At 38.6% G+C, this 22,571-nt stretch overlaps 1 protein-coding gene across 1 annotated transcript in view; it reads left to right on the plus strand.

Moving 5' to 3' along the window:
• Positions 1-13,476, plus strand: part of LOC108777795 (SAM and SH3 domain-containing protein 1) — a 342,555-nt gene extending 329,079 nt beyond the window's left edge. Inside the window, exons 8-15 of the mRNA XM_018544762.1 lie at positions 1,674-1,740; positions 3,391-3,559; positions 4,044-4,272; positions 7,295-7,393; positions 9,113-9,451; positions 9,899-10,111; positions 11,930-12,080; positions 12,641-13,476. Of these exons, the coding sequence (XP_018400264.1) occupies positions 1,674-1,740; positions 3,391-3,559; positions 4,044-4,272; positions 7,295-7,393; positions 9,113-9,451; positions 9,899-10,111; positions 11,930-12,080; positions 12,641-13,386 (2,013 nt within the window). The 3' untranslated portion in view covers positions 13,387-13,476. The remainder of the gene's footprint in view (positions 1-1,673; positions 1,741-3,390; positions 3,560-4,043; positions 4,273-7,294; positions 7,394-9,112; positions 9,452-9,898; positions 10,112-11,929; positions 12,081-12,640) is intronic.
• The last annotated feature ends 9,095 nt before the right edge of the window (positions 13,477-22,571 follow it).

Consider the following 22,571-nt stretch of genomic DNA (forward strand, 5'->3'; position numbering starts at 1 on the left):
CTCTCTCTCTCTCTCTCTCTCTCTCTCTCTCTCTCTCTTCCCCTACCATTGCTGCTTGCCAAAAACTGCCCATTATAGAGGGAAAGATCGCGAGCGTAAAAGTAGACGGCAACGGCGCGAACGTCGTAACCAGGCGCACGAGCTGGGAGTTTTAATTACGCGGACGTAAGCTTTGTGGAATTCTGCGAAGTTTTAAAAGAGGAGGGGCGCGAGAAAGGGGGCCGCTGGAAATTGCCGAAAACTGGCGGCATCACGGACCATGCGAATCTGAGGGTGCGACAATTCGGGGACGGGGGGTGAGAACGAGAAAAGAGCGGAGATACCAAAGAAAGACCGTTGGAAGAAATAAAGCAGCCATGTTCCTTTGAGGCTACGAGCAATATGGAAATAAAGGTCGCTATCCGTGTAAAAGTTTTAGTGTCACCTCCGCGGGTTTATTGCCCCCTGGAGAATCTCCTCTTTCTTTTTCTTCCTGACCCTCTCTCCCTCCCCCCCCCCCCCCCCGTCGTTCTTCCTGTTCTCTTCTCTCTTTGCTCCCGCTTCTTATCCCTCGCTTTAGCCTCTACTTCGGTTCGGTAGGGACCGACCAGCCGCAGGCGACCACCTCAACAATCTCCTCCTCTTCCTCATCTTCTTCCGCCCTGACTGCTATTCCGGTCTTTTTTCTCGCCCAGGAAACAACCTTTGACCGGGCTGTCCCTCATCAGGACATTACGTCTGCGGCATCCTGATCGATAATCGCTTTTCGTTTTGTTCCACCGTTTACCGAGGACTCGCGGTCATCGACCGTAGAAAAACCGCGATACATGTACACAGTTCTCTTTATCCTTTCTTCCATCTCTTTGCCTATATGGTTGCGAAGATCTGAAAAACATCGATGGTGGTCCAACACTGGCCGGATAACGGCGATTATCCGCCGTGAAAGAACCTGCGCATGTAAGTTCTCGGTAATACCATTTAGATTACACGTGATTACGCTACTGGTGGCAGGGCATCTCCTGGCATGAAATTCAGTCCTTAGGCGTGCCATTACTTCAATTAGCTACTTACGTAGAAAAGCAATTTGCGTAGAAGCGATACCTAGACATGCTGCAAAGTTTAATGAAAGATTCTGATGTATTTAAATAACATTTTATACATTTTAAAGCTACATCGGGGATTTCAAGGATTAAACGTAATCATTGCACTTAAACTCTGTAAATTTGGTCCAAGAAGAAGACACAAAAATCAACTTCAAGTACTCCTATATACTCGTAATGAGAGATCCCAGATAATGAGTTCTCTTCTTCGATTATATCGGACATCATCTTCATTTAATCATATATCTTCGTACAATATAATTTTCCAAAATGTATAGCAGCGCATCTTTGATGACAACTTGAAAATATTACATATATATCTTCCTTTTATTTTTCACTAAATAAATAATGAGAGTAACAAAGTTTTCGTAATATCAAATTTGTTTTAGTACGAATTTTAATTGGCGATCTAATGACACGTATTCCGCGATCAATTTTTCAATCGTCCGTCATCGATATACTTACGAGACTACGTTGAAATCAACGAAAGCAATTCCGCGGCATGCAAACACTAGAGCGAATGCGGCTAATTGCAGTTTTAATCGTAATGCCGGATAAATGTTTACTCACGATGTCGACATTGTGCTGTTTCAGATACTGAGGGATATCCGGCAGGGTTTAATGCAACTAGGACGAGACGGACGGGGTCAGCTCCCTGGGGGTAAGTACATCAAGGACTAACCTCCCGCTAGTTGTCGCCTCGTCTCTCTACGACCTATAACCCGCCCTCTCTTGCTCCCTATCCGTGTACATATTGGCGCGTATGTGAGTGCGGGAATGTAAACGTGTGCGTGCACGTTGAACAAAACGCGCACGTGCCACAGCCGGTATGAGAATCGACTCCCAAATGCCTGACACCTCGTATGTGTAGTTGCTCACTCTCGCGAGACTCATTTTGAGCATTCGTTTCCTGATGGTCCCCTCGTAGTCTTTCGCGAAATCTCACTTCCCGTAGCTTCAGCAGCTTTTTACGATAAAACGGAGACGCGCCAGAATGATTTCTATGCCCCCCGTAAAAAGGCGTTTGCACAGAAAAGAGGAGCTTGGAAAAGAGGAAAAAAAAAACTTTGATATAAGGTTTGTCTAAATAATATTGAATGTTAAAGATGGTATAGAATATATAAAATAACGTAAGTTGAAATATAATAAAAAACGCTCTCTATAAAAACTTAAATTGTAAGAAGACCATATGATTTATATTATTTAAGGAAATTGTAAATTAAAAATTATTTAATTACATTTAACAATTATTTAAATACACAGAGGAATACACTTAATATTTAATTTATCATTATTTTTAAACGATAAAACTTATTTACATATTAATCATATTATGTCAGCTATCATTTTTAACTTTATTATTTTTATTATTACGGGAATATATTCTGAGGCAAGAGAAAATAAACAGTTAAAAGTAATTTTAGTAGAATTTGTTTTACGTAATTTGACATTTATTTATATTTTATTAAAAATATTGAAGAAATTCTAAAATGTTTAAAATTAAGTAATAAAACAAAGAAGAAATATTTATACATTAGTTTTATATATATAAAACTAATAACCTGTGAATTTATATATTTTATATAATGTGAATAATTAAGGATAGAATATAATTACAACGTGCGTCTAATGTTATTTTACATATTCCATGAATATGCTCTTTATTGCCGATATATGGTATTAGTAAAGTAATTGTTTTATTTTCTATGCACAAAGCTGCTATAACACGTCGTAAAATCCCTCGCGCACGAGAACTAATCTCGTTATTGTTAATACCCGCCATCTTCATTTTCCAAACTCTCTCTTTGCATGCATACTCTTGTCATACCGAGGTTTCTGTACTAGAAATGAATTTAAATTCTTAAAGTCTAATTAAACATAATTTTACTCAGTACATTAATATTTTAAATCCTATAATTTTTAGCATATTTTTGAAGATTTTAGTATATCATTAGGATAATATATATATATATATAATATAAATGTTCAAATATATAAATATATATATGTTTGAACATTTATTTATTCATTCAGTGTTCTTAAATCAACTTTGCAATTTTTGTTTATTTTTATATTCTATTAATATTTTTGATTAAAAATATTATTTTCCTTTTTAATGTTATTTTTTAAACAGTGTTCAATTTAAAATTATTGAAATTATTTTTCTTTTAAGTTTTTGCAAAATTTGATAGGATGCCTTATGTACAAAAATTAATTATGTTTACTGTTATTTTAATTTTTAATCAGAAATTAAAATTATTGTTTATCAAGTCAACATTTGCAAATCAGAAAACAAAATAATAATTTGCAGATGATACGTACATGTACGATGAAGATGCGCGATGCGGAGGTGCAGGTGGTTTAGGTCCTGGACCAGGCGGTCATTGGTACGACGAACCACCTTACGAATCAGATCCCGAAGACTTTCTTATGGGAGCTAGTGGCGGTCCAGTACCTACTGCAACTATCCAAAACGGAAGGTAATGCTTTCGTAATTTAAAATAAGAATAGACTTAAATTATTACCATGGACAGTTTGATGAGCTTTGAATATGTGTAGATAAAAAAAATATTAGATCCATATTTTTTTTCATAGTTTAGAAATTGAAACAACCTCAAAAATAACATATTTTTTCATTTTTCGTGAATATCTTCGAAACTAAAAGGTAGATAAAAATGCTTTATACATAAGTTTTATGGTATTTTATACTCTTAATAACAGTGTATTTACATTTTTTTAATTACCCCCTCAATAATTTCGATCCTTAAATCTTGAGATAAGTAGACAAAAGAAATATAAGTTTAATACTTTTTGATGCTCTGTATTATATCCAAAGCCTAACAAAATCAATGAGAGATGATAGTTCCAATAGTTTCTTTATAGTTTATAAGTATTATAGTAGTACAGTAATCTTGAAAAATACAGATTTTTCCATTACGGTTAAATAATATATTCGAATATCAGGGTATGTTTCACGCTAAATATGAGGCCAGAGAATCGAGGCGAGGGTGTAATATCTCTTCGAACAGCCGGCGATATCAGTTTGCCGCGCGATCGCTCGAGGAAAGGTGCAACATCGACGATGCGAGGTCTCATTGTTCCTCAGGGTCACAATAATCCACCGACGATCATACCCTTAACGCATTCGAGAGCTTCTCGTGAGAGCGGAGATTACGCGAGTAGCGACGTGCAGGTAAGTCCATCGTCATCGAGCGACAATCCGGGCAACTTCACGTCTCACTTCGTAAACGTTGCACTACAAACATTGCCGTGTTTAAGCGGAAATTTGCTACTAGTATAATCAAGTTATACCGTCTTATAAATACTTTAATATCTTAGTACAAGCGGTGGAACGTTTATATATGATAAACAAGTAACCAGCCAATACCCTTTAAAAATAAAGCTCGGTAATATTTTTGTGCTATGATTTTTATAAGTTTTTATTTACGTTTAGAGATAGCTAGTCCTTGGTTAACTAGCGTGGTTAATTAACCTATAGACAAAAAGAACAAACAGCACATGCTATTCTTCAGGATTCATGTCGCTCAAAATTACCAAATCACCGTGCCCCAAGAAAGTCACGAACCTCGTTAAGTCGCGAGTAATATTATTGCAACGAGGCGTAATATTGAAGAACCGAATTCAGTCTGGATAAATCCTGTTAGAGCGTAGTCGTCACTCCGTAGCGAAATTACATTAAGTCACTGCGTTGCGATAAGCGCACCACGCAGAGGACGCGGGTACTGTCGGGTTCCCTTAGCCCTCGCCCAAGTTCGATCTCCCTCGTGAAAAACGCAGATCCGACCAGCTCGGATCCCATGGGCCTACAACGGGGGTTGGAAGGGAAAGGTCGGCGCCTACCTTCTCGCGAGCGTACGTCACGGCGTGATTTATTTAATTTTGGGGCTGCAGAGTGTGAGCTCGAGACTGTCGACTGTGTCGGTGGACACGAGTAGGAGCGATCAGCCTTCGGTGGGCGGTCGCCACCTCGATCGGCCGGAGCATCACCACGAGCACCGTCACAACCATCGCCATCATCACGAACATCACCACTCGATCTCACCCCGACCCAATCAACGTCACCCCGCCGCTAGCACGACCGTTACCAACACCGTCACCGATGCAACGTCACCACAAAGCAACGCGCAACGCCGCCCGGTTCCTAGATATGTTCGTATCTGCCGAATCTATGGATGACGTAGCTCTCTCCCTATCACCTCTCCCGCTGGCACATCCAGTTTCCATACTATTCTCTCTAACCCACCTGTGTACGCTTGTCTGGCGCGTGACATATGTGCTCGATCTATTACATTTAGCTATTTCGAATGTCTTCGAAAACAAAAGATGGGAGAGCATCTCAACTAATTAGATGCAATAGATGTGAGGATACTCGCATTCATAAATATGGATTTTTCTTTGGCTTATATCTCGTGCATGTCAGATCGCGAGATTTTCTCGCGGAGAAATTGCATCGTGGTCGATTGTTATACGTACGGTTGTAACGTTTGAGTGAGATGCTGCCGTTCTCTGGTCAGTTTCCGGCGTGTTGCCTCGGTGAATCCAGGTTCCGAGAGCCACTCGATCCATCCGTCGGACGGACAGACGTACGGACAATGAGAATCCACGAGATTTACGGATTGTTTGCGAGGAATCGGACGCGACGGCTCGACGATGCGGCGATTGCGTTGAAATCACGTCGAATCTACCAGTTTCCTCGTCCGCCGAGCAAACGTTATTCTTCGTCGACTTCGCAAACTTGATAACGATCGGATACCACTACCGTGGTAGAGCTTCAGCATTTACCAGCGTCTTGTTTGAACTGCCGGGAATTGTGTGCTTTCTTAATAATTCTTTCTCATTCTTTTTTGCCGATCAATGTTTATTATAACAAAGATAAAATACTATAACATGTGATTATAAAAATATAGAAAATATAACAAGTAAAGAATTTAAGAAATAAAGTTTGCAATATAAACTATCATTAAGATACTTAAAACTAAAAATTATAAAAGATTGATAGAAATGAGACATTTAAAATTTTTGACGAAGCATGGCCCATAGTTTGCGCTTTATACACATGTCTATATGTCTATTTGATTTATATCTTTACTGTAGTTCAATCATGATAGTTGGGCGTGCAACATTATAATAATCGTGCTTGTCGTTTAAGCAAAAACTGGAGAACCTCATAATCTGATCAGAGCACCCCAGAATAAGGTGCCTTATTTCCTGCTCTGACGCCTACACAGCACTGACAGCCTCTATGTGTATAAATAATACTCACACACTGACACGCCAATATTAAGTATATCACTAACCCATCTAAACCGGCGTAGCCTGCATACGCTCTTTATTTTCTCATGTAACACGCAATCCCCCTCGCTATTAATATATCGAATGTATAACGTGGTTAACACGTCGTGTGTAACACTTATATACTTAACTCCCCTAACTCATGTATATCTGCTGCTATTATTTAGTTTATCGCGAAAGTTACCTCGAAAGGAACATTAAATGTTTTAACATTGTAAACAATCAATAGGCTATGTGTAATTTCAAAATATTTTAAAAACAGCTCCATCTTAACAGAGTCCATACACATTTCGTAAATTATTTTATCATGCAATTATTTGTATAGTTGTGATATTAAAAAGAATTTGATAGATTTTTATAATACGAGTGAACAATCTCTTTAAAACTTTTAGAATGAATGTCACTCTGGAGATTGAAATCTCACTCTTAAATGATTAAAAATTGAACTACTTGTTTGTAAGACTAACTTAATTTTTACTTTTTAGAATAAAATTCCATTCCATAAAGAATTTAGGTAGATAAAATACATATACATATATATAATTCTTAAAAAATTTTTTTATAATTAAAAACATTTTTGTATACCGATTGCAGTTATATTTCAAGATTTATGTACTAATTCTATATTATATTTAAAAAAAAACTTTCGAGGTAGCTCTTGCGCTTGCACGTACGGTATAATATTTTGATATTGGGTACTGTATCTTCATGCCTCTGTGCCTCTCACACCTACTCTGGACCACCAGCGGCGGTCTCGCGTGTCCGATATTACTTAGCGATATGCCCTTAAACGTCGCCCTGTCTAACAGCATCCGCGCGCTATTAGATCCATCATAGTGTGCCCGCTTCCTCCTTCCGTATTTCGCTATTAGAACTGTTTCTACGAGGTGTCAACATTTTAGAGTCGGAGTAGCGGCGAGGAGGGACTGTCACCGAGTCAGAGTAGCGATTACGAAGATCAAGAAGAACTCGAAAGTCAACACTCAACCGCCGTGCATACAGTACGTATGAGAGTAGTCCTCCGAGAAAACGTGCAGATTTTATTTTTATTTTTTTCCGCATTTTTTTCCTTTTTCGCCATTTCTACGCGTATACTCAGATGCATAGCGTTCTCAGTCACTATTATACGAATAGATACAGGCAGCGCGTCCAAGCAGTACGATAACTAAGAAAAACATGCCTGTGCACACAACTGTCACTGACGAGCGATTAGTAAAACCACAAAATATTGCATTCCCTCTCTTGTTTGTTCCGTCATAGAAAGGCAGAAAATCTTTCTGCACTCTCGAGTACTCATTCTAAATAAACTAAAAGTATTATGAAATATTTTCTGTCTTGAATTTCGAGAAATAAGTAAATAGTATGGTCTTGTGTGAGACAGACATACATATCTTTTATAGTAAAACGCGGACTATATATTACAATAAGTTTCTCTACTGTTATTTAATAGCTAAGTAATTTAACGAAATGGTTTTCACATGGAAAATTAAAAAAGAAAAGATAGATTAGAGAAAGTTGATTAATATGAAATTGTTTACATTCAATAGATGTTCATCGTGAAACTCATAACACATTCAATTCAACCGCGAGTATTCATAGTTTAATTCCATAACAGAATTTTATTGATCTTATCCAATTAATTCGCATAAAATCACATTTATGTCGTGATTATCTGTCATAAGTATACAGGCTTTGGTCGAACGTCTCGTAATGAATATGTCTATCACTTGTATAATTATTGTAATAAACGCGTTGTTTATGACAACAACGTGTAATTACAACCTCCCGTTGATAACGGGATAACGGCATTACTGTGACGTCGTTTTATTATGATTGAAAGTCAGTGGGAATAGAAATAAACACACACACATATAGATGATTGCGTTATTCTAACAGATTGGATTACATGGCAATTTACGCAAACGAAATTGGCATACTGTCTTTAGTTCTTATTTTGAACGCATTGATTTCCTCCAAGGATTTCACGCTCGCATCATTTACCTGTCCTGCTTATTAATATAGCATACTTTCAAGCAGTGTTTTATTGTGAAGAATATCCGAACAAACGAATTATATAACTCTAACACGTGTATCTACATTGACAAACTGATATCAGCGTATGGGTTTGGAGACGAGAATAATTTTCTTCTATTAATATATTTCACGATCATTTTCATTGCAAATGCATGCAAGTATAATTTTGTGCTAAATTAACACAAACTATCAAATAACACAAACTATTAAACACAATAAAAAAATTCTTAAATTGTCGTTTTTATTTTCGAAAATTCGAGGCGTTATGTGTAATGTTTTGAAAAATTGCAAGTAATTAATTGTAATAGAGATAAATATACATTTCCAATAAGACTAATAATTAATAGATAATTAATAGTAAATTGCAATTATTTTATAATGATGTGCAATAATCTATAATTATTTAAATGTAAACAAATCGACCATCCAAAATCTAATCAAGATGGTATACTTTTGATGTCAGGCGTCGCTTTACGCGTAACTCTCTATCGTGTCACATTCCAAAGAGCCATAAATGCATTATTGAAAACGGCTCGGCCAATGGAGATCCCTATTTGACATAGCTCCTCGATTTAATTAACGTGCCACCGGCGCGTCGCCGCGCCTTTCCCGATGCATTCGATGGAGCACGTATTCCGGGCACGGTGCGACCCCGATGTTCTCCAAAACTCAATTAAAATTTCCAGTCGGAGGCCAGCGCCCTGCTCGAGGGCGATGCCAGGGCGGGTATCGCAGGCCGTGCGAGGAATTTAAGGCACGACGTGCAGAGAAAGATCTCGAGGCTGCGCCAGGATCGCACTTCCTCGGAGGCCTTCCCTTGCAGTGCGAGCAGCGTCGAGAGCCTGCCGAGCGGTAGTGGATCAAGCACGCAGGCTCTGGTACGCGCAGGAAGCAATCACAGCTCGATATCCTGCGAGGACAGAGATGCTGTCAGCCCGACGTCCATCGGCCCCGTCTTGTGTCGAGCAAGGGCACTGGTGGATTACACGCCAAGTCCTTACGACAAAGACGCGATAAAGTTCAAGGTCCGTCTTTATGATAATTGAAATTCTATGCAAAATTCCATATAAACGTTAATAGCGTTACGGAAAAGTCATAATTACCTATAAGCACGGTTTATATAATTGGCAATACTTATGTTTGCTACTAATCGCCGTTTTTAATTACTTCAATTGAACTGAAAAAAGATCTTGTAGTAGTAGTAGAGTTCTCAACAAATGTTGAATTTAGGAAAGTAAAGTATTTTTTATTATATTAACCAAACCATTTGATTGAAATTATTTTACTTATTTGATCGCTATATTATCAGATTCTTTTTTCATTATGAAAATTATTTTGAAATTCGTATGTTATTTTGTTCACGTATTAGCTTCTGTTTTTTTTTCAAACCATCTAAAAGGGAAACTTGATAATGTTTGATCGAACGTATCGTGATGAAAGGGTTTCCCTTACGAATGGCAACGTTGTTTCAGAAGGGGGACGTAATCGATGTGGTACAGATGAACAAGAGCGGACTATGGAAGGGCGTTGTACACAACAGGATAGGCCACTTCAAGTTCATAAACGTCGAGATACTGAACGACAGGGTGCCTAGGCGAGGGGAACCGGAGCGGGGCAAGTGGGGTCAGAGATACAGGCAGAAGCCGGGTTCCGTTCAAGAGCTCTTGCAGAGAATGAATCTTCAGGTAGAGAGAGAGAGAGAGAGAGAGAGAAAGCGCAATATCTCGCCGCGGCTCGAACAAACTGATTCGCATTTGCATGGCGTCGAATGCAAAGTAGAGAACTTGCTTTTATATATTTCTTTATTCGGTGTCCCTATCGTACTCCCATTCCCCGTTCCCCGTCATCTCTTCTCTTGAGTCCTCCCGCACCATCGCATCAGCTTTCCAGCTTATACCTTATACAACTTGCAGGTCCCGCAGACCGTGACGAGTCCTTTTTGTTCGATTCCTCCCTTTCTATTCGTCTTCTTTTCTCTCTCCAGCTCTTGCTTCTTGTCTGCGCCTTGCTCATTTTTATCCTCACCTGCTGTACGTCCTGCTATTTCCTTTACCTCATTTTGGTCATTTATTTTCTTTCTGATTTACTTCCAACGTTCGCTTTATACAAAATATCCTGAAACGGCATCTCTCTCGTATGTCTCTCCAATCACAAATCTTAAAAATCAAATTAAGTATTATTAAAATAGGCAATTTTTTTATGTAAAAGTATCAGTAGTTATGGAATTAACAAATTCCAAGAATCTAAATAGATAACCACATTTTTTTAATTTCATTCTATTTTTATCTTAACAGAAATTTTATTTGAAACTTAATTACCTACATAAATTTTAAATTATTATATAATTTAGATTTATTAATATTAATTATATTAATATTTTGTGTTGCACGTTAGAAGCGTTTATATAATTACCTTTGCATAGATAATTACAATTATCTTTAGAAGAAAGAATTAATTCTAAATTCATCATAAAATTTATGACTAGAAGCACATTCGGTAGCTTCCTCAGATATTATGTGTAGTCTCGCGATTCGACGACAGATTAGACTTGATCGTGATTCACTGTCGAGAGGCGTGTCTCGCAGAGTCTCCAGAGTCGAAGGTACGGAAGCGACAGGAAGGGATGGGACGAAATGATAGGGCGAGGAGTCGCTGTACCGGAAACGTCGTTTCCGATTCAGGAAGCCGTGCTACTTAATTAAGCCGCTATGATCGATCGTTTAATGAGCGTCACAGATTCGTGTGCGCCTTTTCAACGTCTCGGTATACACTTAATTGAAGCTCGAATGGCTCTTTGTGCGAATTATATCAGCGGATGGAGATCCAAAGTATCCTCTTACCGACTGATTGCTTGAGACCGTCGTTAAAACTCGCGTAACTGTACTACAGTAACTGTACTACGTCTGAAATGTTTGATTATTGAATACCTTAAGGATCACAAAATAATTAAGATTCTTTAAAGTGACTCCGTCATAATTATAATGCTTCCGTACTAAATCAAATTCATAGAGATCTTTATCTTGCTTTTTAGACATAGTTTCATCACATAGCTATTATCATCATCATCATTATTATTATTATTATTATTATATTGAGATATTTGTTTTGCAAAAAAAATGAATTTTTCTCCCACACAAATTACAAATTTGTGAATAAATTTGTTAAATAAATAGAAAAAAATTACATTACGTAATAATATAAAAAAAACATTTTCCGTTTCTTTTCAACGTTATTTTTCATCATTTGAGATTATATTACTTTCAATGCGTTATCTATATTGAAATCGTGAAAATATAACATTTTTCGATCTTTTCTAATCAAATTGTGAGAAGTGTTGTTGAGAAGGGAATTCTCAGTAAGCTTCTTAAGATAATTTTATAAGAATTCCGTAAGCTTCTTCCAAGTGTATTAAACTGCAAGCGCGTTTCATTGTACAAGTAAACTATTCAAAGCTCTGTTAAGATGAGGGTAGCGACTCAAAGATGAATGTTACGCTCGCACAGGAACATATTCCAGTTTTTGTGCTGAACGGATACGAGGATCTGGAGCTCTTCAGGGAGTTAGAGGCAGCGGATCTGGACTATTTGCGTATACATCAACCCGAGCATCGTGCCAAGATACTCACCGCCGTACAACTCCTACACGATCTTCAGTGTGAGTATATCGAACGTATACCAGCTACATATGTATTATTCACGTCTCCCTAAAGCCCTTTTCATCATCGCTGCTATTTGTCTTGCTGCATATATCATGTTACAATTAATACAAGTTATATACATCTTTAAAATCACATTGTAATTTGGTATAAGAGGATAGTTCTTTTATTATTTAATATAAGGGAGATAAAAAGTATCACTTTAAAAATTTAAACTATTAAAACCTCGCTCTCTGTGGAATAAGAAAATAAACAATTTTGAAATATTATTCAACTTTATTTGTATTTTGTTTTGCTTTAATTTAATTTTTATTTGTATATTGCTTTATTTAACTTTATTTAACTTTTCCATCCGTTTTTATTTACTTTATAAAAATGAAAATATTTAAAAAGAATTAAATTGTTGTAGAAATGCATTGCATACACATGGATAATGTATATTTGCACATATTTTAGATGCATTTTGAAATTATTAATATTTAATAATAAAACGTATTAAATCGGTGAATAAATTGTGATTTCTCATACATGCGCGCGCTTTTTTTGTCTATTCTTACAGCGGGCAGTGAGGGTGACCTGGCTTCGAGTTCGGAGGGTGACGAGGTCAGTCGTCTGGTCTTAAACTCCGGCCAGACGTCCGGCCACTGTTCTCCGTTTAATCGACGCCAGTTTCCACGGGACTCTGGCTGTTACGACGCACACAAAAATACAACCAGTCGACGGGCCATCAGTCCGGAATCAACCACGACATCATCGAAACTGTCAAGGGAAAACAATCTAGACAGCGCAACGGCAATTACGAAAAACACCAGTGGTGCTGGCGGTACGGACGGCAATCTAACCGATACAAAGGACGACTTTCATCCTAATATTCCAATCTCCAGCTCGGTAGCGAGTCCGAAAGACAACCAGTTCGACAAGTCGCCTCTACTACGAGGTGGTAACGTGCGGTACATCGCGAAAAGGGGTAACTTTGGAGAGACAGTAGTAATTGAGGACGGTTGCGAAAGCAGTCAGAAACTAGGCGGTATGGTCAAATATATGGTTGGTGGTACCAGTGATCTCGGCCTTGAGAGCACCGGTAATGTCACTGGTCTCAGCCAACGTGGTTGTCTCAGCGAGAAATCCAGCGATTCCGGTGTCAGCTCGTCCAGCATTAGTTCGGCACCTCCACCCAGGGACAAAGTTCTCGCTACCACCAGCGCCACGTCAGATTCGCCGACCAAGACCTTTGGTAGCTTCAGTAGAGCGTCACCAACTTCCCAGGGCGCTAAGAGTCAAAACAACGACGGGAGTTATCAATGAGGAAAGCCGCAACAAATTGGTAGGCTGACGAGTCGTGGCGCGACTTTAGCTCGAAGGTAAGAAATACGAAAATAAAGGGATCGAGCAATGGAGCGGCCTTAGTTCGGATTCGAAGGGTTATACGATCACGATTGTTATTAGGCTACGATGCCTACGATTCGTCCACAATATTTTTGGGCAATATATTGGGATCAAAATGTCTCAGACATTTTATATCCAACGAGAGATGTAGTTCTCGAATTAGCGATCCTGACGAGCGTACTTAGCGATAAGATATTTCTTCCATTTTGGATAACTCACAGAGTTAAAGCAATTCTAATGAAATTGCTAACGATATATAATAATTGATAGTTATCGCTATGTCCGCTCGTTGCGACGATTATCGTGCGCTCAATCATATCTCGATTTAAAATATTATATCAAAGCAATATCTCATTTCCTATTATTGTTGGCAAAGTACCAAGGGTCTCACTTTGTTTGACAATTCTTGTCACGAGCGCGAATGGAAATTCTAATATCTCTCTCGATGTAATATCTCTCCGATAGTAATGTCGAGGGGGACATTTTGTTACTCCGTGTCTTCGGATGTGCGATGGGAAAGAACTGAGGCAAGAATTTCGCGAAACGAGCGAAATTCTAACAATTGTAACAAGGGCTCCCCAGAGCATCGGTGTAGTTTCTTCGCGTTTATATCTGCGTTCGGTCCGAACGAGATGCATTTCGAATAGCTCTCGGCATTTCAAAACCGCCAAGTCACATCGCGCCTACGTATAGCCGTGTAATTGATAATAAGCGAATACTATGTGATACGGTAGCAATATAACGATCGATTAAAGAGTCGAATAGATAGAAAAAAAAGAGAAACAAGCGACCGTCATTTGCATTATGCGAATCGTCGTCGCGATCCATTACGTACAATAAATAAAAAAAGGAAGAAAAAAGGAAACATGAATGAAGATCCAATATAACGTTATGCGTCCGTTAGTTTTGATTTCGCGTTCGATATTATCTGTCAGTTTTATCTTTGTCTGGGACGATCTCGCGATTAATCACTGCAAATACTATATAGCTCATCCGAGGAGCGTTCGTCAAAAACTGCCAGCGTTATCGAGTTCTCGTCTCTCATTGAACGGCGATCTCTTATCTCGTATATTTTGGACTCGCTTTTTGTACGTTCGTTCGATCTCGTCGCTAAAAGACGTGCGTTAAATGTGCGCAAACGAGACAGTTATGAATCGTCCCGAGACACTCGAGACAATTTTTCGCTTAATACGGCACGCAAACTCGTGAGGATCCATCTTAAGCAGTAATAGAGTAAATACGGATTATCACAGGATGCCTTACGAGCGTTTTTCACTTACTTAGCTGATTTACGCAACTTTTCAATAAAGCCCGATACTCGAACATCGACTCGCGAGGAAATATCTGCTACTTACTTTCCATTGTTCGCATATAATTTTGTATAGAGTAGCGAGAACCCCCCGAAGTGTCTCCATGGAACGGCGGCGCCGCATTATGCCGCATTTGTCACTCGGACTTTGCTTACTATTAACGACCGACAATCCCCCATCGTCGATGCGACTCCGTCAGTTCTTCGACACGATGGAAAAACCTGTACATGTGTGTATATTGACCATGCCATGGGAGGAAAACGTTGAAAGTTACAAAGATTTTGTATGTACATAGAAAATATTATGCGTAGGACATAACGATGTTTTGTATTGATCTTGCCCGTTTGCCAAAACTTAAAACTATAATATACATACGCGACACATTATATCGTACCGTTGGATCTTATGTACATCTCTTGTATAGTGTAAAATGATAGATGAATTTATGAGACGCGGGAGCGCAATCAGAGAATCAGGGCTGCGAGAACAGGTGCTGGAGGAGCTGAGAGAAGCCCGATGGATAATAATAAATCGTAAGTAATAATTTTAGCTGTTACGAGACGCAGCGACGACTCGACGAAGCGCATTATTAATTAAAATAGGAGAAAAAATTGAGTACGTGAGAGAAACGCGCGCCCGCCGCGAACGAACGATCGACACAATATCGGCGGATAGCATGCGGAAGTGATCAGTAATATTAAAGAGTTATCGCGATGCCATATTACGATAAACGCTAAAGCTATATATTGACAAGTTAATTGAAAAAGTATACAAAAAATCAATTGCTGTTTACGGTTTTAATCAATTTAGATGATCAAGGAATAACAATCGGCAAGTGTTAGATATATCTTTAGAGAAGCAATGAATTAACATATACAGCATGAATTGATATGTATTGGATATAATCCAAACAGCGATATTTCCATATGAATTAATATGATCGATGAATTGGAGATTATGGAAATTGCCGTGATCTCAATATTTATCGTGTTTAAAATATGATATGTTATCGCGATAACAGCTTAACGTTTAAAACGTTTTGCGCAACACACGTCATACACTTTTTACACAAATATTGCCATCCATGTAACGTAGAGCGTGCTTCTTCTGCAACGTCATTGCGCTACGATCGCACGAGGAGCGCATTGAAGGAGGGACAATGAATTCCCGATCGGCCCGGAAATCGGCTGTGATTAGACCGAACGAGTAGTCGCAAGTTGCTTCCATCGACGTCGAGATTGATTAATGCGAGTAACGCTCGATCGCGGCCGCAGCGTGCGATTTTCGTGCCGAGATTGAATTTCGCAATATTGAGATTTACGTCGCGTCCTGCCCGCGCGTAAGCTCCATCAGCGGGCACTTTTTTTATCGAGTTTGTGCGATGATCCGATGATCCAAAAGAGAGGCGCCGAGAGAACGTATCTGATAAACGGTACGTCGATTTCGGTGATGTCTGCTAGTTTATCCGTTCCATCGAGAGTACCAACATGTGCAGAGAATGAGTGAAGTGACTGTTATTAAAGGGAGGGCTGAAACAGCGAGAAAGGATGAGAGGGATGATTGAAAATTGAGTATGCGTGTGCGTGCGTGCGTGCATGTGTGTGTATGTGTGTGTGAGAAAGAGAAGATGTGTGAAACAGAAAGAGAGAGAAAAAAGGGAGGGAGAGTATAGGCGAGAGTATAGGATGACGCGATGTTAAATTTAGTAACGAGTTTATGAGAGTACGAATAGACACGATAGTGATTTTATTTAGCTCGGAAGAACAAAAAGTATGCAGCATTTGATGTAAAGTAAAATTCATTCTAATCGTAGACTCAAGGCGCAGTAATCGAAATAGATAATTTAAGCGTACCCTTAAGGGAGAAGCGAGTCGTTGACGAAAGAAGGCCTATAGCGTCGCCTTGCACGACCCTCCGAGACGGCGAAGCGATCGCTTAGATAAATTTTATTCGTCGATCGAGAACGCCACGAAGTGCGGCGCTTAGGGTCGAATGAAATTAAGCGTTTACGTAGCGGTCTAGTCCATTCTTCTCGCGTGATTAACGAATATAATGTACATAAAATAATAAAACGATAAAAGAACACAACAGATTTAGAAAACGGCGAATCGCGGCCGCGAATTAGCGCGCATCGTCGTACCTTTTTATAAGCTGATTTTGTATTTATTGATTAATTGCGGGGTTTATAGATGGTCACACACGAATCACACATAATTCTCATCGTCTTTCGGTTCTCGTAATGATTTCCAACGATAAGTGTTAATTTATTGACTGTGAATAGAAATAAACGATGGAAGAGAATGAAACGAGAATCATCTCGCATCTGCGCATATTTCATTTCATGAAAATCACGCCTGGCAAACTTTCGAATCCATAATCCGCTTCATTATCCCTCCAGGAGACAAAGGGGCAGCTACACCAGTAAACGGTAAGTGCTTCATTAAGATAACATGTACAGCGTAATCTCAAAATCCTAGCGCACTCAACTAAGCAATGCTTAATCGACTGCTAAGATTTTAAATCAAGCCAAAGAAAGACATTAATATGTAATTAATGCATAATTTCTTATAAAATAATAAAATTTTTATTTTCAGCTTAAATAAAAATTATTTACAACTTTTTACGTATAACAAAAGATTATATTTTAAACCGTTGTTTCATAAACAAGCAGTCGTTCTCTTTATAGCTTCTTATAACGATTTATATTAGACTCGTGTAAAAGTTTCCTTTTTCCATCGTGCCCTTTGTATTAAATAAAGACAGAGAACCGAAGTTTCTCGAAAATGGAATTTCTTTCTGGATGAAAAGAAGAAGCCTGAGGGATAATTTCTTTCGGTTTTATTGAATTTTTTTACTTTATTGAATAAATATAACGAACCTTTCGCACTAGAATTTAATAGTACATCTAACGGGCTTTGCAAAACACGCATGTAACAATTTCGCACATGTACTAAAGTAATCGACAAAGAACAATCACGCTGTTTGATTTTAAACAATACAAAAGCAAAGCACGAATATCCTTCTTGCGGCCTCTATTTCGGAAAATGCCCTGCTCAAACCGAATAATTAGACGGTTTCTTGCTCCGATTAACGAGCTCCGTTGACGTTAAGCGTCGCGATGTCGTTTCATAAAGTACGCAACGCCAACTCCCGCTTTAACGTTGCCACGCGGTGCCATTAGCGGGAAGAAGTTCCGGGTGACAGACGACTCCGCACTCGCAAACTTCGCTTTGGTTATCTGCCATTACTTGGAGAAAGATCCTCTTATTTAACTATCCGTCTGCTCGCTCGCCATTGCTCGCGTAATTGTGGAAACTCCGGGAAACGCAGCCGTCTCTCGCAGTACTCGAACAATCCTACGATCATTACTCCTCATCATTTCCCGTGGATTAAATTAAATTATAAATGTACATTTTACGCATCGGTCTGCAAAGAGCTTGCCCACTGTCCCTACGTGCAATTAAATATCATCGTTGAGCCGCACCCCGAGCTCTTAATTGGAGACAATTAATGATAGAATCTCACGATCTCATTATCGCATGCATTAATTGATGTACGAGATCGTTTCCGTTTAATTTCACCGACACGTTCTCTGTGTCGTGCCGGAAATACGTCATCGATATTTGAAGTTGTTCGACCAACAGCTGTACCGTAACGAGACGATCGCGCGAGAGACAGACTGACGATCCTTCGAAGAAAGTACGATAAAAAAGTACTCAGTAATGTATGTAAATGCACCCTTCGAGGATCACTCCGAACGTTACGGCGTGTACGTGTCCATTCGTAAGCTTTATTTCGTACCCCAAGGGACAACGGGAACTTTTAGTACGCTAGATTATGGCGGTAATAACTCGACGAGTTTCTTTACCCGCAACTCGTGGTCCACGTGAGCAAATTCTTCATCCCCCGGGGGTGAGATCTAATTTAACTTTTAGGGTCGCGCGTCGCGCAATCACGACGGTTTCTGGGTAATTCAGCCCAGCCGCCATGAATTCAGTTACGTATCTTATATTACTCGCTTCGTTACATCTTCGTTTTACATGAAAAGAGAAATGTTTTATGATATTTCACGATACATTGCCCGACGATTTATCTACAATGTTATAGATATCGTGCTCTATTATGTTACAAGAATACGCGATATTACATATTAGTTATTTGTACAAGAATCAATGTATGTGAAAGCAGCCGCTGCAAATTTCTGATCGATTAAGTCGTTACGGAGGGACGCCTCCGTATCTCACCGTTATCTCATTTGTACGGAATTGACACGCGATTCATTGCCGTAATTTTAATAATATAATCGAGTTCCGCCGAGTCCGCGTTGTATTTCTTCAGCGAGATTTATCGCGCGAAGGATTTGCGCGCACCGGAGCTGCGCGTATATTGTGGCGTGCCATAAATCGCGATTGGACATTCATTCCGTCCGTCCATACTCCAACCGATCCTGGCGTTATCGGTTGCGCGATCGGGCAAAACGATCGGTTATACTTCGCACGGGGACTTTTGCGCTTCTTGCACGCCCATAACAACCTTAATTACTGTCCACGCTAATGAATCAAGCAAGGAGATATCGCTATCGGCACCGCGCATAGCTGAGAGCCGGATGAAGCTCCGTTGTGAGATTGCTTTACACCCGAGGCGATATAAAACCAGAGCGTCCCTTTTTTTTTTCCTTCTCCCTTGCCTTTCCCTCACTCCCATCCCCTTTCCGCAACCTGCGGGGCGTTATGTCGAGAAAGCCGCGATCAGTTCATCTATTTCTATATTAGAGTCGGCGAGACGGCTCGTAAATCACGTCTCTGTGTAAGCCTGCCGTACGTGCCACCCTAAATAACTACATTCTCTGCGGTATTAATGAAAGCATTCCGATCGCCACAGATTGCCAATGGAGGTAGCTAATATCCAGTAATTGCAGATCGCCTTCTGTAACGACGATAGCCCCTGGCCATGCAATACAACTTCGCGATGGCCAGAGATCGTAGTCGTAAGTTACGGACGATGCGATTAAGTGACAGGAAGATATCGTTAAAGCATCCTTTGCGTGATAGCTGCTATTCTTTTATGACACTTGCAGATATATTTGGACCAACGCGCCGAAGTTGCGCCGGCTACATGTATATTTGACACTATTCTATACTTAAATAACATGTATATAATTTAAGTTACATTGTCCATTAAAAAAATTAAAACAGAACAAATTTGAAAAATCCTATACACAAACGTAATTTATTTAAAATATTTGCAGATACGTATATATATATATATATATATACGTATCTGCAAATATTTGCTTGTTTCATATCTAATTCGTTATTATCGGACTTGAAGCTATCTACGATAGGTAAGTACCTGAAATTTGCATGGCTTGCCGACTAATTGGACCCTCAAAGGCGGAATCCTAGTAAACTTTGATAACTAGCCGCACCTTGTTGAACAACTATTGTTCTGCTCAGTTTGCGAGCAACAAGTTGGGCACTGATAATTAGACAAGTTAAGACAACTATGACCGTCCACAATCGTTAGCCGATAATAGGATTAAATGTACTTACAGGGAGTGCCAATATAGGCGACAAACTATCCTTCACAACTCGCTTCTATATATTACAAATAATAATTTTAATCTTTTGCCCGGTTACTTTGGAGATTCCCTTCATTGAATATTACTAGACAGTACAATATTAAATAAACACATAGCATAAAACTAGACGTACTGTTGGCATCAAAATAGTTGTCCAAAGAATCTTTAGAAGTCTCTTACTTAAAATTAATTATTGATAATTTAAATAATACAGCAATGAAACGAATAGAAAATAAAAAAATGTCTCACAGAGAAAATGATTTATTTTTTTATACTTTTATATATTTCTTTGGCAGGAAAAAATTTGGCAGTTTTTAAATATTTTTCTATTAAAATTTTTATTGAAGTGCAATTGTTGATTTCATATTCGTGTTGCTAATGTATTATGTGGATTTCGTGTCACGTCAATTTACAGCGAAAATAAAGGACTTTTATTGCAGTAAATACAAAGCTCTAAGCATGTAATAGAAGATACGCACGTAGCAAACTTGACACTTGAAATATCAATCATGTACGCCGCGCCGCGAGCTCATCATATATCTGGGATATATCTCCTCTTGCATCCAAAACGAAATTCCACATGCGTTGAGTCATGAGCGAGGATTATATTTACTCATGGCGTCCTATCTCATAGTTTCTCGTTTCTGACAGAAACAACATCCCATTAATATCGTGATAGAAACGTAAAGTTGTCACGCTAGACGGAGAAACTCGGTGTTTCATATCATTACTGTGATACGCAAACCGCACGCCGTGGTTACAGATCCAGATTAATAGAACGTTAGATGATGACGCTACACGCTGGTCTCTCTACAGAAGTAATCGGTATGCACGTTTTCAACGCTCTAAATTCGTATGAGAAGTTAGCGCGAAACTTGTATCTTTCTTAGGAGTTTGTAAAGTTCGAATTGCAGAAAACTCTTCCATAATCCGATCCTTAGTACGAAACGCTCGCAGTTTGTTTTTATTCTTTTCTCATACCTAACACCGTATACATTTGTAGAATATATATGCTAACTCTTTGCGTCACTATACTTCCTGCAGCGGAACCTAGCCGCGGGATATCTATGCGATGCACTGCATCTTATTCTATTTTATTCCATCTCTATCAGATTTTTCTCGATGTGTATCACGTGACGAGACTACCACCGAGATACGAATGTAAAGTAATGATATCCGGGTTTCACGGAAGCGGAATATTTGATATTACGGGGAGACTTATATACATGTATACACCTTTATTTGATTCCGTACCGACAATTTGACATTTCTATATATCTTCTACCTATTTTTTTCTGGAATTACCATTTTGCGTCTGACTTTCGGGCGTTTTCACATGTACGCATCTATAACGTCGAATGTAAGACAATCAGGAACACATGGGGCGGATACCAAATCAACGTATGCATAGGGATGCTAGAGTGGTTGATTTCCAACGCGCTATTTTCGCGAAGCACTCGAGACACGGAACGCCAAGAGTGATACTTGGCTTCTCTCAGCATCGGTAATTACATCCGATCTACGTTAATTAGTACGCGGGTTTTAATTCTGACCGGAGTGCTGATATCTACCATGTCTGGTACAAGCGTGAGCGGTTGTTCACGATCGAAAATTCGCGACTCTAATTAGGATGTCTGAGCTGCTGTTTTATTCGAAATGACTGTTGTTGTATTTAACAGTGAAATCAATGGTTATATAGTACAGCAAATATTTTTAGTTAGATGTATATTTTAAATAATTATTATGCATATATACATATACACACACAAAGTAAATTTATTTTATTATATGTATTCGCGACTTAATTTTTGTGCGCACTGATTTCCGCACTTGACTCTTATGCCCTTTATATTATGCAATGTTGATTATAAAGAATCCTTTTAGTTTTTATTCGACAGTATAAATCGTTAAAAAAATGTTTTTTAAAAATTTGTTTATTAAAAACTATATATATATGCTAATCAAATTTAAGTACCTAACAATTTATTGATACTTAATACTAATGAAAGTATTAGAAATGTGATTTAGTTTTAAGGGTTTCGCATGAGACGAAAATATTTTGAGAGAGATTAAGGTATTCTTTCATTATCTTGTTTAAATAAATTAATTTTTGAGAAAAAAATCCTCAATATTAAATCACACATCTAATATTATAAAATATTATAAAATTTTAACGGAACGATAGGTATTCAAAAAGAACTCTATCGATAAAC

Source organism: Cyphomyrmex costatus, unplaced genomic scaffold (genome assembly GCF_001594065.2).
Source record: "Cyphomyrmex costatus isolate MS0001 unplaced genomic scaffold, Ccosl1.0 scaffold116, whole genome shotgun sequence".
Lineage (NCBI taxonomy): Eukaryota > Metazoa > Arthropoda > Insecta > Hymenoptera > Formicidae > Cyphomyrmex > Cyphomyrmex costatus.